The sequence below is a fragment of the Trichoplusia ni genome, chromosome 26 (genome assembly GCF_003590095.1).
Source record: "Trichoplusia ni isolate ovarian cell line Hi5 chromosome 26, tn1, whole genome shotgun sequence".
Lineage (NCBI taxonomy): Eukaryota > Metazoa > Arthropoda > Insecta > Lepidoptera > Noctuidae > Trichoplusia > Trichoplusia ni.
Window position 1 is genome coordinate 126,040 of NC_039503.1, and position 15,930 is coordinate 141,969.

The 15,930-nt window shown below is 40.2% G+C and overlaps 1 protein-coding gene across 3 annotated transcripts in view; it reads right to left on the bottom strand.

The window, feature by feature from the left end:
* LOC113505691 (rho guanine nucleotide exchange factor 12) overlaps positions 1-15,930 on the bottom strand; it is a 94,030-nt gene that overhangs the window by 47,418 nt on the left and 30,682 nt on the right. The window contains exons 4-19 of one of the 3 annotated variants that reach the window (XM_026888494.1): positions 15,669-15,748; positions 13,955-14,045; positions 12,898-13,004; positions 10,057-10,407; positions 9,023-9,104; positions 8,100-8,224; positions 7,642-7,701; positions 7,396-7,496; positions 6,739-6,862; positions 6,584-6,647; positions 6,092-6,264; positions 4,675-4,814; positions 2,307-2,415; positions 1,780-1,891; positions 1,334-1,462; positions 668-724 (exon numbers count right to left, since the gene is read on the bottom strand). In XM_026888494.1, coding sequence (XP_026744295.1) covers positions 668-724; positions 1,334-1,462; positions 1,780-1,891; positions 2,307-2,415; positions 4,675-4,814; positions 6,092-6,264; positions 6,584-6,647; positions 6,739-6,862; positions 7,396-7,496; positions 7,642-7,701; positions 8,100-8,224; positions 9,023-9,104; positions 10,057-10,407; positions 12,898-13,004; positions 13,955-14,045; positions 15,669-15,748 — 1,905 coding nt within the window. Of the gene's footprint in view, positions 1-667; positions 725-1,333; positions 1,463-1,779; positions 1,892-2,306; positions 2,416-4,674; positions 4,815-6,091; positions 6,265-6,583; positions 6,648-6,738; positions 6,863-7,395; positions 7,497-7,641; positions 7,702-8,099; positions 8,228-9,022; positions 9,105-10,056; positions 10,408-12,897; positions 13,005-13,954; positions 14,046-15,668; positions 15,749-15,930 lie in introns of all 3 variants that reach the window. The other 2 variants (XM_026888493.1, XM_026888495.1) reach the window with 2 other exon arrangements.

Here is a 15,930-nt window from a genome sequence, read left to right on the forward strand (position 1 = left end):
ATTGTGAAATAGTTTTGAGACGTGTGAAATAAAAAGAGGCAGGCTGTTATTGCCTTGAGAGAGGTGGATAGGAAAAAAAGTCTGAGGCTGGTCAGAGTCGTGCGGAGCATATGTGAGCAATCCCGTGTCTCTAGCTTTGTCAGAAGAAGAGTCGCGAGGGTATTTAAGTCTGTGGGAGCCCGACAAATCCCCAATACGTGATGTCGACGTAGGTTGAAGTCGTTACCGTATTACCAAAAAAAGGCATTGCCTTGTACTGGGACCAGAATAACAATAATTACCATTAACATAAACTGTTATTATAATTATTGTTATTCTGGTCCCAATACGCAGGAACTGGGCGACTTAGCATCGTTTAGTAGTTTGTATCTACTTAAGTTAGTTGTTGCATGCCTGATGTCCCATTTGGGGGGTATGGAGGTAGATATTCTCTGCTAGACGCAATATCTCAGTTTAGCATAAAATTATCAATAAGTTCTCTGCGTGGTGGACCTGTGTCCTCATGCAAGCTCTTAAAAAAATCTGGTTTCCTTCCTTGAAGGCGTTCTATGTATTCAAAGAAATACAAAGTGTCGTCATTATTTATCTAATGGTTATGACATGTTTATCATAAGAGAATTAAGAGTTATATTTGTAGTAAAATAAAGTACAAAAATAAAATACATACTGTTGAGAAAATTCCCCGCACTCGCCTTCCTCGATTTCTTTTCGTTTGTGTCTAAATCTGTAAAAAAATATATTAGGTCAATTTACTGTGATTTTTGAAAAAGTTTGGTGCATATGTGCTATTGCCTACGAATGATCTTTTTCTACTTTATCAGTGAATCGTATTTTTATCTTCAAAATACATAGACATGTCAAATCATGTCTACGATATCCTAATTGCTACGAGATCATGTTTGCTACCAATACCCAGTCATCTATGAATACCCTGATTGCTGCTAATATGAAATTTGCTCCGATATCACATTTGCTACGAATTTCCAACATCCTACGAATTTCAAGTTACCTTGTTATTAAATACCCAATTTATAACGAATACCCGGGTTGCTAGAATCCCAGTTCCCTAGAAATACACCGTTGGCTTCGAATATACTATTTGCTATAAATGTATTTGTGTATTTCCAATGTGCTATGAATTTTAAGTTCGCTATGAATTTCCGAATAGCTACAAATATCCACTATAAATGTCAACCCGACTTGTCTACGAATGTCCAACTAGCTACGAATGTCAAGTTTGAAACTTATATTCAGTTCGCTACACGAACGTTGGATGATTATCACTACCGAAAGTTTCACAGATATGTTTGTATGTCAGAATGTGTAGACTCACTGTTGGGCTGGTTGTTGGCGTGTATCCGCTCCATGAACCGCGAGATCCGGTTGTTGTGATGCTCGCCGTCCAGGCAGCAGCCCTCCTCCACGGCGCGCGCGCAGCCGCGGTGGACGCGCAGCTTGCAGTCTGGCACAATAGGGTTAACGTTATACGTAGTATAATAGGCTATTGGTAGGAGGAACAGCCAGTGCATAGGGTACTTTCCAACGCCATTGCGAGTGAGGGACTGTGGGATGAGGTTATCGACTATATAGTCAAGAAAGGATCACTCAGATTTTACCCAAACGTTTTTTTTTACATAGGTTTTAAAGCTTTGTTTTAAAGCATGGCGTTTAAAGTGCATTTTGCTTAAACAGCTCGACATTCAAAATTACTTGCAAGTGTACTACTATCAGTCTTTGCATTCGTTTCAATATATTAATGATTGCTAGATGTACAAGTACCTGTACAGACGTAGGCCTGCGGCGCGAGGCCCCAGATGATGTGGTCGCAGTGGTGGCAGTGCGCCACCGCCGTCAGCGCCTGCAGCTGCAGGTGGTGGCCGCGGACCACGAACTGCACAATACAGACAGATACGTTACAGATACACTTATGTTATAATTACTTCTTATCTCTCCTTTTTCACGGCTATTTTTCATTCCGTTGCAAGTTAACCCTAAGATGCTCTCTTAGGGTTAACACGTTATATTCCAAAACGGTTCACATCTGTCAACCGTTTTCGAATATAACTCTATTGCAACGATTATCGAACTTGATGGTCACTGCAAAATGTAACGCATGCATGCTACGAATATCTATGTACATACAATTGCTTCATTGGCTACGAGTGTATGAAGAGTTTCTAAACACATTTCTGTTGTATTTCAGGATCCGAACTTGATACCATTTTGGCGAACTCACGCATCATTTATATTGATAGAATTCTAAAGAATTTTACACAATAAGACGTGACGGTATAATAGATACTCACAGGCTGTGGGTGCTGCTTCGTGATTTGCTTGACCCTCTGCTTGTAAAGCTTGTCTCGTTGTAAGAAGGAAGCGCGCGATCCGCCCACCGCCGCCGCCACTGACGCCGGCCTGTGCAAACAAACTTATAGGTAATTTATATTGCATTGCCTTGATATATCTGGTATAAGGGAAGAATGAATCTTAGATGATTCCGGCCGGTAAGAGTAAAGGGCGGAAGGTAGTAAAATCAATACTTAGCTCTGTTTCTGTGTCTATGTTTATTTGAAGAATATCCTGATCATCATCTAATCAGTCACCAATCATCATCATCATCAAAGCTCTAGCTTTCGATTATTACCGAAGAGTTCGGAAATAAAAATGTCATTAAATTCCATGTTTGTTTGTTTACTTTTAAGAGTTTTATCCTTATTGCAAGAATGCCATCAAAACTTAAGATGCTAACTAATGTTAAGTAACTAATTAAGTGAACGAGCCTCAATTTTATACAATTTAAACTCAGCTGTTTACAAGGAGTCTTTTTCATTTACAAATATTACAAAACAATGACATCAGGTTTGATAGTATTAGTTTGAACACAGTTTCCTCAATACGTTAAAGGAAATAAATTATGCACTTGTTATGGCTACACGAATGTAATTTGCATTTATTTTTAAGTATGACACAAAGGCCAAAATTGTATAGGTCAGCAATTATTCTAATTGTTTTGCAGTTTAAAGTTATCTAATAGAAGTAAGTTTTAGGTAGAAAGTTACTGTTGTCGGTGGTGTAGTTAATATTATTAATAAAAAAGGTTTACATAGACCTCTACATAAACAAATAAACTAGGAGAAAATTACGCTAATTATTTACATTATTTTATGAAAGTAACTTTAAATTATAGCTCTAATCATTGATACTATTTTCGATAATCTTTAATTTTCGTTTAACAAGATTCTTAGCATTCCACCTAGCAACTAAATATCAATAATCAAAGCGTACGCATACAATACACACTCACTTAGTGACATACATTTTCTTTTTACTCTTTTTCTTAGGGGACTGCCACCATCGCCTCCTAACCTCCAAGGCCTCCTTCTCACTGATTTCTATATTCACCATTGTATTTTCAATTCACAACTTTGTCCAAATCCACTCACATTTAGGCACACAACACGAATACTAAGTCCAAACCTGGGCCCACTTACGGTGATAGGACAAGAATACCAAGCTTAAATTTACTGACTGTTGGTCATAGAACTGAAATATTAAGCCCACATTATCTAACCGTTGCACGAATAACTAAGTCACGAAGGCCACAAGTGGGCATAAAAAGCAATATCCAAATTGGTCACTTGGTCACTGTGTTCGTAGACACAGGATACGTCCGCCTCAAATAAATAACTAATTGAACTAAATATAGAATCGGATATTACAAGGAAAATTAATTGAAATAATAATTGCAAGTGATTCACACGTTTTATTTGTTATTCAATGTTTTTAGTATTTGGATTGGGTTTCGATAATTACTGATTAGTTCGTGTAGTAAAAGATAAGTCAGGTTTTATCAGTAAGGAAGGGTTTATAGTAAATAATGTTTTAATCAGATTTTTCTTTATCTTTTAATTGTAATTGAATGGAATTGAAGTGTTGTACTTGTACGATTTTTATGTAGCAAACTGTTTTTTTGTTTATACTGCAATATACCTATATTAATCTCTCCGTGTAATTATAATATTCAAGTTATTACCAAAACGAACTGTCCAAATTTGGTTGATAGGGAAAAACGGCCAAAGTTACGTTGTTAACTTATTATTATTATTAAATTGCTAGCCGTTGCGTGCGACTTCGTCAGCGAGGTAATAAAACAACGTTTTTAAACATATTTAATTATTACTCTGTTTCCATTGATCGTAACGTGAGAGTACAAATACTATAGCCTTTGATTCTCAATAAATGGGTCATTTAACACAGAATTTTGCGACGGACCAGAAGTTCATGAGATTAGCGGGTTCAAAAAAAAGCAAACTCTTCAGCTTTGTAATATTAATATAGATTGTTAACCGTGATTAACATCGCACTCGTAAGCGGCGGGCTTAAAACAGTAAATGGGCAAAATTCACCGCGCTAGTTCTTGAGAATTATCACTAGCATAATATAATCTTAATAGTTGTTTCTGTGTAGAGGGGATAGGGGAGGGAAGGGAGTTGCAGAATCATTGAAGTTAAATGCGATTCTGCGATGCGGTCTTCAACAAAAATCAGGGTGAAGCAAGGGTTCCTTAAAAACGCATTGTTCGTTATGGGTCTTAAGACTCACGGCACATGTTCGGTATTGATATGTTCCAGTCGACTTAACAACACCTACAAGCTGCATGGGGCATGTACTGACCGGCAGTGCAGACACAGCGCGGCGGCGATGAGCGCGGCCAGCAGCGTGCTGTGGGCGTCCCGCGCCTGCGCAGTGGCCGCGCCCGCCGCTGTGGCCGCCCGCAGCGCGCCGCACATCAGCTGCTCCACTACCACTTGCTCCTAGAAAGGGAGAGGGACCATGTCATAAACATCAAACAAAAAAGATTTTCCTACAATACTAAACTTTAAACCCCCTTTAGCTCTGGCCTTGGGAAAAGCGGAGGGAACCTAAAAACACCACCCCAGTATGTCCCCTTGCACACTCACGCGGGGCCGCGGGTGACCAAATTCCCAGCGCCCCCACACCCGCAGCCCCGCACCCGCAGCCCCGCACTAGTGCTGCCCGGTCAGCCCGGGCCTCGCCTCGTGCACGGGGTAGTGAGGTGTTTGCCTACCCCGTGCACCGCCTCAGGGGTACGCGCCTCCACCTCGGGTCCATCGAATATAGGACCCAAGTCCCCAATCCCATCCCTCAACCCAACACAACACCCTCTCACCCCGGGACACCGTCTCTTCCGCGGGTCCCATCACGCGCAAGATGGCGTCTATAGTGGAGCGCCCTTAACAAAACCAAATTGGTTATCGTCCAGATACGATCGCGTCCTTCACAAGTTGCTGACGAAGTAATCTGCGATAACACGCTCAAAAAGTTTGTCCGCATCGTCGAGCTTCCCTTTAGGCAGACTTGCGGACGGCGAGTTTGCCCTCCTCCCACCCCTTGGGGCCTTTTTCTCCATGGGTAGTGTCAGACTCTTACTGACTAAACCAGAACTGCCGTGCTACTTCATGCTTCTATGACGGCAATGCGTGGCAATCCTTCATACACCAACCGCGGGATTTTACCGTCTTGTAGTGTGGGTCGGTAGGTCACTTTCTCGTGTTGTGTGGAGGCCGACGTGTTAAAACCTTCAGCCTCTTCGCCTCATCCATAGCAACGAATGTGGTTCCCCGCTGTGAGTCCTATAACCGTCGCCCAGAACCCTTCAAAGTGGAGGCATCCAGGGACGCGACTTGCCCCTACCTAACGGTCGGGGCGTCCCACGATATTGTGCAGGCCGCGACCTTCTCGGTCCACCAATTCACTCAGTGCCTTGCGGATTATTGGCGGACATGGGGCATGGACGCGTCGCAGATCCAGTCCAAAACCACAGCGAGACCGCTTTGACGTCGATTCCCAAATCCAGGACTGAACTAGACAACTTCTTTGAGTACGTAAAAAGTCCACCCTTCACTCCTCATAAGAACGGATGCGTAGGACGACGCACCCGTCCCCTTCTTGGCCTGTTAGCTGGTAGACGGACAGGCTGCCCTCCCCGCCACCCGCAGGTCCAACCTTACGGTGACACAAACAAAATACTTTGCATATAAACATAACCGTGTAGTACAGTAAGCCTGACCTGCGCCTTGTCGACGTCGCACTTGTCGATGACGCTGTCCTCGGGCCCGTACAGCGTGCCCAGCCCGACCTGCCGCTTCACCTGGAACTCCGTCAGCTGCTGGCTCAGCTCGTCCTTCGCCTTTTGCCGGGCCTTGCGGAACACGTTGCGGAGGAGCTCTTCTTTGTCGTATTCTGGGCGTATACAAACACAATAAAAGACCACATCTTATATACAGTTTTATGTGACAGAGTAGCGTAACCTAAGTTTTGCCAATTAGGTGATTTGTCGAAGTAGACATGAAAGTTCTCGATCAGTGATATCATAGTTTAGGTCAAAACGCGAACAGGCAAAATTTTTGGAATAAAGGTTGTTTGCGCTAATAGTGACAGTTTCATCCAACATTGGTATCATTAATTTTTCAATTTCGAACAGACACAACGCTAAAGTTACTATTTTTTTTTTGTCTACAACTGACAAGTGACGAATCTATTATCATTGTTATCTACTCACCATTGACTAAAATCTGTTCGATCTCATTGGCCATGTTTTCATCGACGCCGCTGAGCTGTAACACCTGAAACAGACGGCAGTGATGAGTCGTCGGCGGGCAGTAGTGTCGTGTAGCGAGTAGCGAGTAGCGCGTGGTGTGCAGTGTGTGTACTGACCGCGCCGGGCACGAGGAAGGCGGAGTGGATCTCGTAGGCCCAGCGCCGCAGCGTGTGCGCCGCCACGCCGCCCGCCGCGCGGTAGCCGTCCGTCAGGACCAGCAGCAGGCACGCGCACGCGCATCTGGGGGGAGGGATACCACAACGTATAGACAATCATATCAAATGGGGCGACGACAAGAAAATATAAAATCATCGTCGGCCTAGCCTTTTCCCAACTATGATGGGGTCGGCTTCCAGTCTAACCGGATTCAGCTAAGTAACGGTGTTTTACAAGGAGCGACATCTGACCTCCTCAACCCAGTTAACTGGGCAACACGAGACTATTTGACTAGACTGGTTGTCAAACTTTAAAAAAAATATAAAATCACTTATTTAATTAGGAAACAGAAATCACTCCAGCTAACTATTCTATACATCTTTATCAGTCATTAATGGTAGTTGAGGCCCAAGTTTAGGAAGGTCGAAGAGGTCAAATAGACAGTTATCCCTTGTAAAGAACTAGTACTTTAACTGGAAGCCGACTCCAACATACTTGATAGAGAAGTCTAGGATGATTATGATTGAGTAGTTGACAGTTTGAATGTTTACTTTTGCTAGTTACTGCCCTTAAGTAATAGATTTTAATTAGAAAACAAATAAATTTACGATATTTACCTCCTTTCTCCCAGTAGCCAGTTGAGCAGTACCGCCGTCCTCGCCTTGGATTCTCTCACGGAACGCAGGTTTGAGAATAAACCCGAGTACGTTGAGTTGTCCTGCATTCAAACAAAACATGTGTAATTTTTTAACTCTTTCATATATTCTGGCATGGTAAAAACTTTAACGACGAGTAGTGCTTAATGATTGAAAGTTCTTTTTCGGAAACAAAAATGGTAATAGTTCTGGTTATATGCTACTTACTGATGCTGGCGAATCATCTTCTTCCATTGATATGATTGCTCTTTGGGGATCCGCACAGGGCTGAAATATGATTAAGATTTTTATAAAAATATGTCGATAAAAAATTGAATACTTTTAACTACGGCAAAATCATTCATCATATTGACGTTATAGCCGTTATATCTATAACGTGCCTATCAAGCAGTTTAATTTTCTATACATGGATTCGTATGCAAGATGTGCAGTTTCGATCCCAACACAGGCAAAGTACCATAATTATTTTTTGCAAATTATAATATGTACTATTTTAATCTAATACACCACTGTCTAATGGTGAAGGAAAACATCGTGAGGAGACCTGTATTACAAATGTTCGAATCGTGTAGGTTGGTGATCGATGCTCAATTTCTTCTCAATATGGGAAGAGACCTGTACCCAGCAGTGGGTCGTACATAGCCTGTCTGAAGTGTCGGTGTTACCTGTGTGTTGGTGTGGTAGGGCGGCGGCGGGGTCCCGGGCGGCGGCGTGTCCCGCTCGCACCAGTCGCGCGCCGCGCCCGGGCTGGGCGGCGGCGCGCGCGACAGGGCGGCCGGGGCCAGGCTTGCTGCTGGACGATATACATATGACTCTTATTATGGTATAGTAACCGGCAAAGATCTTGAGCGCTCGGCACTCGGAACAGTGGGGATCGCTTTGCGCATCGAACACTCATGACAAAATAAAATGCTGATCAAAGATGCATGTAACTGAATCAAAGAACAAATCACTCATGCCGGCTAAGACGCGCTGCACTGCGGGACAATCACTGTAGTCCGCCCCGCGCTACTCTTCATACCGCAAAAGGGGCACAAAAAATCATTTCGGCGCAGGTGAAGGTCAGCGCTCAAGATCCTTGCCGGTAGTTACCGGCAATATGCCCTGTATAGTTATACAGGGCATATTAAACCGTATCGCAATTTTACTCAGAGAAGAAACTTGCGAAGAGACGCCGTGTAAATAACAATCAAACACAACACAAGACAAGTGAAATTATTTAAAATATGAAAACAAAATCACTCAAAAACTAGCGTGATAACTATACCGCATTGAAAACTGACAAAATTAAATGAAGCCTAGACAAAAATAAAACAATCTTTACAAAAATAAGTGAAAGAAACTGATAATTCCCATATGAACTCTCATCACCATATCTCCCCCCCATCTCTTCATACGATCTTCATCATTCCCTTATCCCAATACAGTTTTGGGTTCGGTGCAACGTGTCTTCCTCTTCCAAACTGACGTCTCTTTCTATTGACGTCATCTCACAAGAAACAATCTTTGCATCCATATCGTCTTTTACACAATCCGTCCATCGTTTCCTGATTCCTCGTAAAATGACAATTTACTAAAGTATACTCACATCTAGTCAAGTCGTGGTCCAGCTGCTCGGGCGAGGATCTGCTCCGCATGTGCAGGACAGGAACGCCGGGCCGGCTATCCGTCTGTACGTCCATACGTATTAATAAAGATATCACTAACATTACTATAATGTTGGGACGAAATATTTCTTCACTGTAAAATTTTGCTCAGTAAAAGTCGATTCGTGTTTAATTGAATAAAAATTTGGAAATTTAGGGGATGCTTTTTTTTCAAACAGAATTTAATATTAATATTTGAATACCCAACCAGGAATAATTATGATCCATTCTAAAACCCACAAACATACAGTCATACCTATATAAGACATTCAACCAGCCAATTTTAGTAAACAGATGAAACATTAAAATTATTTTTGTATGAAATATTAATGTAGGCAACATTAGTTAAACCACTGTTTTCTGTCATTAGTTAGCCTGTTAAATCCAATGTTAGTGACATCTGAAATGTTAAACATATTGACATAGAAAATGTACAAAATGTCTTACAAATAAATATTTACAGTGTATATTACATAATATTATTATACTACCTACTTAAAACTATTTGTGTAGTAAGATATTGGAAAGGTGAAGCAGTAAAAAGGGCAAGCTTAGCTATAAGATCAGTGTATGCACATGTACAGCCCGAAAAGAACAATATAAACATACAACTAATTACACTACATCTATAATTTGAGATTTTGGAACAATACTTGAAAAAGTTTATTTTATTGTTTCTATGAATATGATGAATTAAAAAATGAGATGAGGATTTTTGTGAGATAATATTTTTTTGGATAAATTGTTCATTTTCATTGGCTAGATGCGGTGTATAAATTTTTTTTTTCGAAACACATTGTATAAAGCGCGCTCTACATTCGCGCGCGATTCTAACAGCGTTCCCCGCAACGAACGGGGAATGGTGCGAAGCGCGCGCACGTATCCACCTACCGAGCGTTTCGCGGCTTTCGCGGTCGAAGTGTAGAGCTCGCTTAATATACTTCAGTGAATGTTCCAGATCTCCTGTTGTCGTTACCTGCATGACTTGTAGCGGCGGCGGCGGCAGGTTGACTAAGGGGTAGCTCATCTGCATGGCGATGGAGTTGGGCTGCGGCGCGTCCAGCTCGCCGTCCAGCGAGTGCGAGGAGCGGCGCAGCGGGCGCTCGGGGCGCGGGAGGGGGGCGCGCGGCGGGAGGGGCGGCGGGCTGGCCGCGTCCAGGCACGTGGTGGGCTCGGCGGGCTCGGGCCGGGCGCGCGCGCGCAGCCCGCGCAGCGACTGCCCCGTCAGGCTGGACAGCGAGCGCGGCAGCCCGCTCAGGAACCCGCCGCCCGCCGCGCCCGCCTTGCCGCGCGCGCGCCCGCCGCCCGCGCCAGCACCCGCGGGGTACTATCGGGCAGGGCGGGCTCATTGTGGGCTTTGGCATGAGTGCGGCGAGAGGAGCCAGAGGAACGGCGGTGTCAAGCCAAACACAACAAAGTATTTTGACATCATCTCAATTCATAAGATGACAACAACGACAATTTCAAACTGACTACTTATTAAAAAAATATAGATTGATTTACTCTGCAGTAAGATACAATTGACTAACAATTAAGGGAAGTGCATACTTGTAAATAATTCAAGGTAACTTTAAAGTAAATAGACGAAAAAAAAATTAACTATTTCTAGCTTATTTTGGCAAAAAGAACTGTACAAAAAAGAAGATCTTATATTACCTATTATTCAATACAGAAAAACCTCAACACAAGTTGACACAATATTACAGTGAGTATATAATTAATTTAAACCATTCCCTTTGATTGTGAGACGAAAGTTACATTATTATTTGTTCTATTAATCAATTAGAATGTTAATCTTATGTCTTATTCTATGCATACTTGTTTACTTTAACATTTGTCAAATCCTAAATCAATTACACTATTATTTAAAACTGAAGTATTACAAGTACAAAATCTATGATTTCTTTTCTTTTTATATGAAGATACCAGGCACAATATTCATTGATACTTATGTACTAATCACAATCGACATAACATCTGTTTCAGAATTACAAAAAATGACACTCCAAACCATCACAATTATGAAAAGAAACCCTCTTAAACATTGAACAACCTACCCTTAACAGTACATAATTGAATATTATATAACCATACTTAACTTCTATATACAATAAAACATTAACCCTTAAAACGGTACACAGAAAGATTTCAACCTTAAAACTACAGATATAAGAGTCAAAATCGAATCAAGCTAAATATATAAAAAAAAAGTGGAGATATAATAAAAATGCGCATTATACTGGTGTACTAGAGTAGTGACGTCACAATGGTATTATAGACAGGCATGCATAGAAGCAGACGCGAGACAAAACGTGTTACTACCCGGACTCGTCCCGGCAGCCGGTTAGTTAGCCGGTCTGGGAGGGGACTGCTTTACTTGAACACAATTAACTTTTTGGGCGTTAAAAGAGCTAATATTCAAAAGTAAAATTCATTTGTGTATCCCTACTAATATTATAAATGCTAAAGTAACTCTGTCTGTCTGTTACGCTTTCACGTCTATACCACTGAACCGATTTTATTGAAATTTGGAACAGGGATAGAGTTGACCTTGAGAAAGAGCAGAGAATAGTTTCTATCCCGGACTTTTGAAGAGTTCTCTTGGAAACGCGATATAACCGACCTCGACCGGGCGAAAAGCTAGTTTAATATAATTCTTCGTACAAGTAAAGCAGTCCTGCCTCACAGAGCTGCACCATCGCTGTGTTACGACATCATGATGTTTAATACAATGACAGTTTTCACTTTCGCCTCAGACACAGTTGCTATTGCGTTCAGGTAATGTATTGTAGGTATTTTTTTTAATTATTTACAGTTGTATGTAATATTGTGAAGACTTGAGACATGATATTAAGTAAAAATGTTGTGTTCTATTTAAATGCGACTTTATGTTTAGGTGGTAAGGTTTAGTTTTGAGTATCTGGGTAGATGGCGCTATAAAATATTTTTCACCGGCCTTTCATAACCCACGGTTGGGGTAAATGCCTCTATCTAAGCAGAGAAGGACCAAGTATGGAACGTTTTGCATTTCTTCGAACTTAACCGATTCTTTGCTAACTTAACTGTTTGTCAAATCAAATTAATATCACAAAAAGTACTCATAAGTAACAAAAAATACGATTCAAAACTTATGGATACAAATCCATTCGTTGGATCATTTAATAAGGAAGCTATTTTGACAGGATATAACACCATTAGAATACTAACTTTAAATAACAGTAATTTTAGATAACGGATATCCTAACATCATATCTAAGTAAGAAACTTGTATAACCTTGTAAATAACCTTCACTTAGTTTAGTTTTAAATCATATTCTAATATATTCGCCCTCGATATTAGTCTGAATGTATAATGCAACAGAGATATCAAAACATAGTAGGGTCATCTACTTTGGCTTATTGAGAAATATGAAGATACAAAATAAACTAATGAAATCCTTAACTTTTTTGAAGTGAAATTATTATTATTATTATCTTATTAGTTAAACATACAAATAAAAATTAAAATCCATCATCTTCTTTTGAATTGGTGATGTAAACTACCACAGCTTAATAACTCAAACTATCACAGTACAGCAACCATATTACTACTTCCAACAACTTATAATTTCAATAATCTAAGCACAATCTATCATCTATATACATCTAAACAACACATAAACCTGACCGCAACAACATCTACTAACACATAGAATAATAAAAAAGTACAAAAAAAATTACAGTGACAAAATAATTATAAAACTGCAACATAGTTACATTGCCAGTGTAGTGTGTTGGGATATAGACTGTATTGTGTTAGCTATAGGGTTGTGTTTACCTGGCCAGCCATGATCGTGTCGATCTCATGTTGGAGCTTGGAGCAGCGCTGTTCGGCGGACTCGAGTTGCGATTGTTTCCGCACGTCTGGTACTTTAAGGAGTTCACCTGGAAGCATTTATGTTTAACTAAAGTATAATAACGTTAAAGCAGTTATGTACATCAATGAAATCTATTATAGTCAGGGTGGGGATAAGTGAGCGCAAGACTTGTACCAGTAACTTGACAATAAAAATATCACGTGTGTGTCCGTTATGAACATACATTTTGCCTCACCACACACTAATTTCGTCTTTAATTAGTACTCAACGCAATCTTACAGAGCTCTTTTTAAAGGAACTTGACAGCTTAGTAAGCAGGGCATAAAATTTCCTGTGACCGCTCCAATTGATTTCTAGTGATGGTTATCCTTTATTGAGCTCCGTTACTTTCTCCCTATCCATTTAAATATGCTTCTTCTTTCTTGCCTAAACATTCACGGTGATGAATTCATTGCTACCCTTTTAGGTCAATATATTTATAGGCAATAAACCCAGCCTACAAACAAGGTCAGTCTCAAGGCTGAGAACAGATAGCAATCGTTATTATCTAACTAAACCTTTTGTAGACATCTTTATTATATTATTTTTATGAATTAACCTTGCACCTTTATTATTATTTCCCGGTGTCATAGAGTCAGTTAAGAAGATATTAATCTAACATGCATTATTAAACTAGTTAATTGCTTTAACTACTTGATTTCTAGTAAGTAATGCTTTAACTGCTGAGAAATTGAAGAAAAGGTTATTCTGTTTTCATGATTTGATACTAAAAAGTGCTCATCATGTCTTAAAAATGTGTTACCATAACCCCCTCCCCCCCTTATCCCTTTTAGTTCTTTATAAAAAGTACAATTTATTAACGTTTGTTAGCTGCTTAGTTGGAAGGACTGAAAGAGGTAAAGAAGAGTTCGAGACAAGTCGGGTCAGTTATTCAGTCCATGGCGTATTCAGGGAGGGGAGACATCTATTAATCTGCCACTGTTGTGGTGTAAGCAGGCGCATAAATGTTGTTCTTACTTCTTAAATCTCTGATGAACTTCTGTTCCTGTTCGAGCATCAACCGCACCGTGTGGACCTTCGATACTTCTAGTTGTCGTTGTTTCTCCGACTGGAAAATAAAAGATATCATACAGTAGGAAACAAATTGTAGAAATATGTATTCTGCAAAGTGTTTACTTGAGAGACACTGAGCCGTAGTTACAGAACTATTTAGAGAAAAAACAGATGACAAAAAAACTAAACGAAAGTCTTGGGCAGTAATTAAAGCATGAACTATTAAAATCTGGTCAAGTACGAGTCGCTCTCGCGCACTGAGAGGTCCGTGCTAATAGGCTGTAAAAACACAAATCGAATGGGCGAAAAACGCCAAATTTATATGTCATCCAGAAAATTCATGACCGCAGCAACATGCTTTGCCTACTTCATCTAGATCTTTAAAGTTAGGGTTTTTTAAAACATGATATTTTTGAGTATTCAAGTCGAGTCGCAAGATAATAGGCACCTACAAGTCTACATCCTACACTTAGTTCGCCAATGCAATACATCAAGGTCTTGACCAAAGAAGCTGAATTTGCTAATGAGACCTTTGTGCATATTAGCGAAGCTAAGCATGTAATCGGCAGGAGCTGATTACATGCTTAGCTAGACTAGGGGGAGTTACGTGACAATTCTACAACCTGCCAATAGAAAACGCTCGAGTATAGGGAGATGACAGGTCAAAGTCACGTGACTTATCGAAACCAAATGTCATTTTCATGTGGTCGTTATTTATCGACGTTAACAATTGTTGAAATGTCTGGGTTTGGGTGTTAGAAAATAAAGGGAAAATTCCAGTTTGGACTTGACTGCCAAGCCTGTGGACACAGCTGGCTTTGAGGTCGTGTTTCACAGTATTTGTGCACTATCACATGATTTTTGTGTGACGACAATTGAATTACGGCCTCGGAACGAGTGTTATGTAAAGAGTAATATTTCTATACAATCGATGCAAATTGACTTGTAAACGCAGTATCGGAATATTTAGGAGAATGTAGAAGAAGGTAAAAGAGGTAATACATCCATTGCTCTGGGATACAAACGAGAGTTGTAAATTTCGATTGCACGGATAGCCATAGCTAGTGGTATGGGTCACCTCGCACGCAATCCCACTATTCGTGGCGCGACATTAGGATAAGTATTTTTGTGATTCAAGCCTGTTCTGAGCTATTGTGTCTTTGTATTATACTGCAAATTTCTTTGCCATTTTTATTAACATTACACAAATCAGCTGATCAGTACAAGTTTCACAAGCCCGCGACCTTGCGCACGCGCACGGCTTCGCATTGATTGCATTTCTCGCACTGATAACGTACTGAGGTTACCAATGCACTCACTGAATTTAAACTTTAATTTTAATTAGTTAATATTTTGATTGTTTCCTGACGTTTCATGATTGTTGCAGAATCGTTTTGTTTTTTTTTTTTTGTTTTCATAATTTGACGAATACTAAAATATTTTATAAACATTACGAAATCACCACACAATTAAATATGTTTTTTCAGTAACTACGACACTTACTGTAGATATTTTTTGACAAAAAAAATAACCATGTTTTTATTACATTCAATGTTCAACAAAATTTTATACAATCTCGTTTAGGAAATTAGGATTATTAGAAAATTTCAAGACGCTTTTAATAATTTGTTATATTTTTAGTTTTTATTATTATTTACTACGGTCCACAGAAACTTACATTTACAGGTACTGGCGCTGTGATCGGTGTTTTATGTCTCGATGTGTTTTGTTGAACTGTCAGGACTGTCGTTGGGTTTGCTGAAACACACGAACATTGACATTAATAACAGGTTATTTCAGAGGTTACCAATTATTGTAGGCTTGAATCAGGGTATTCTGATTGTGTAGAGTCTCTCCATTTGTGTAGAGTGAAGCTTTCGATGGCCGGGGGATCTTTGATAAAAAGACGTTGACAAATCTGGAAACCATCCCAAACCGTG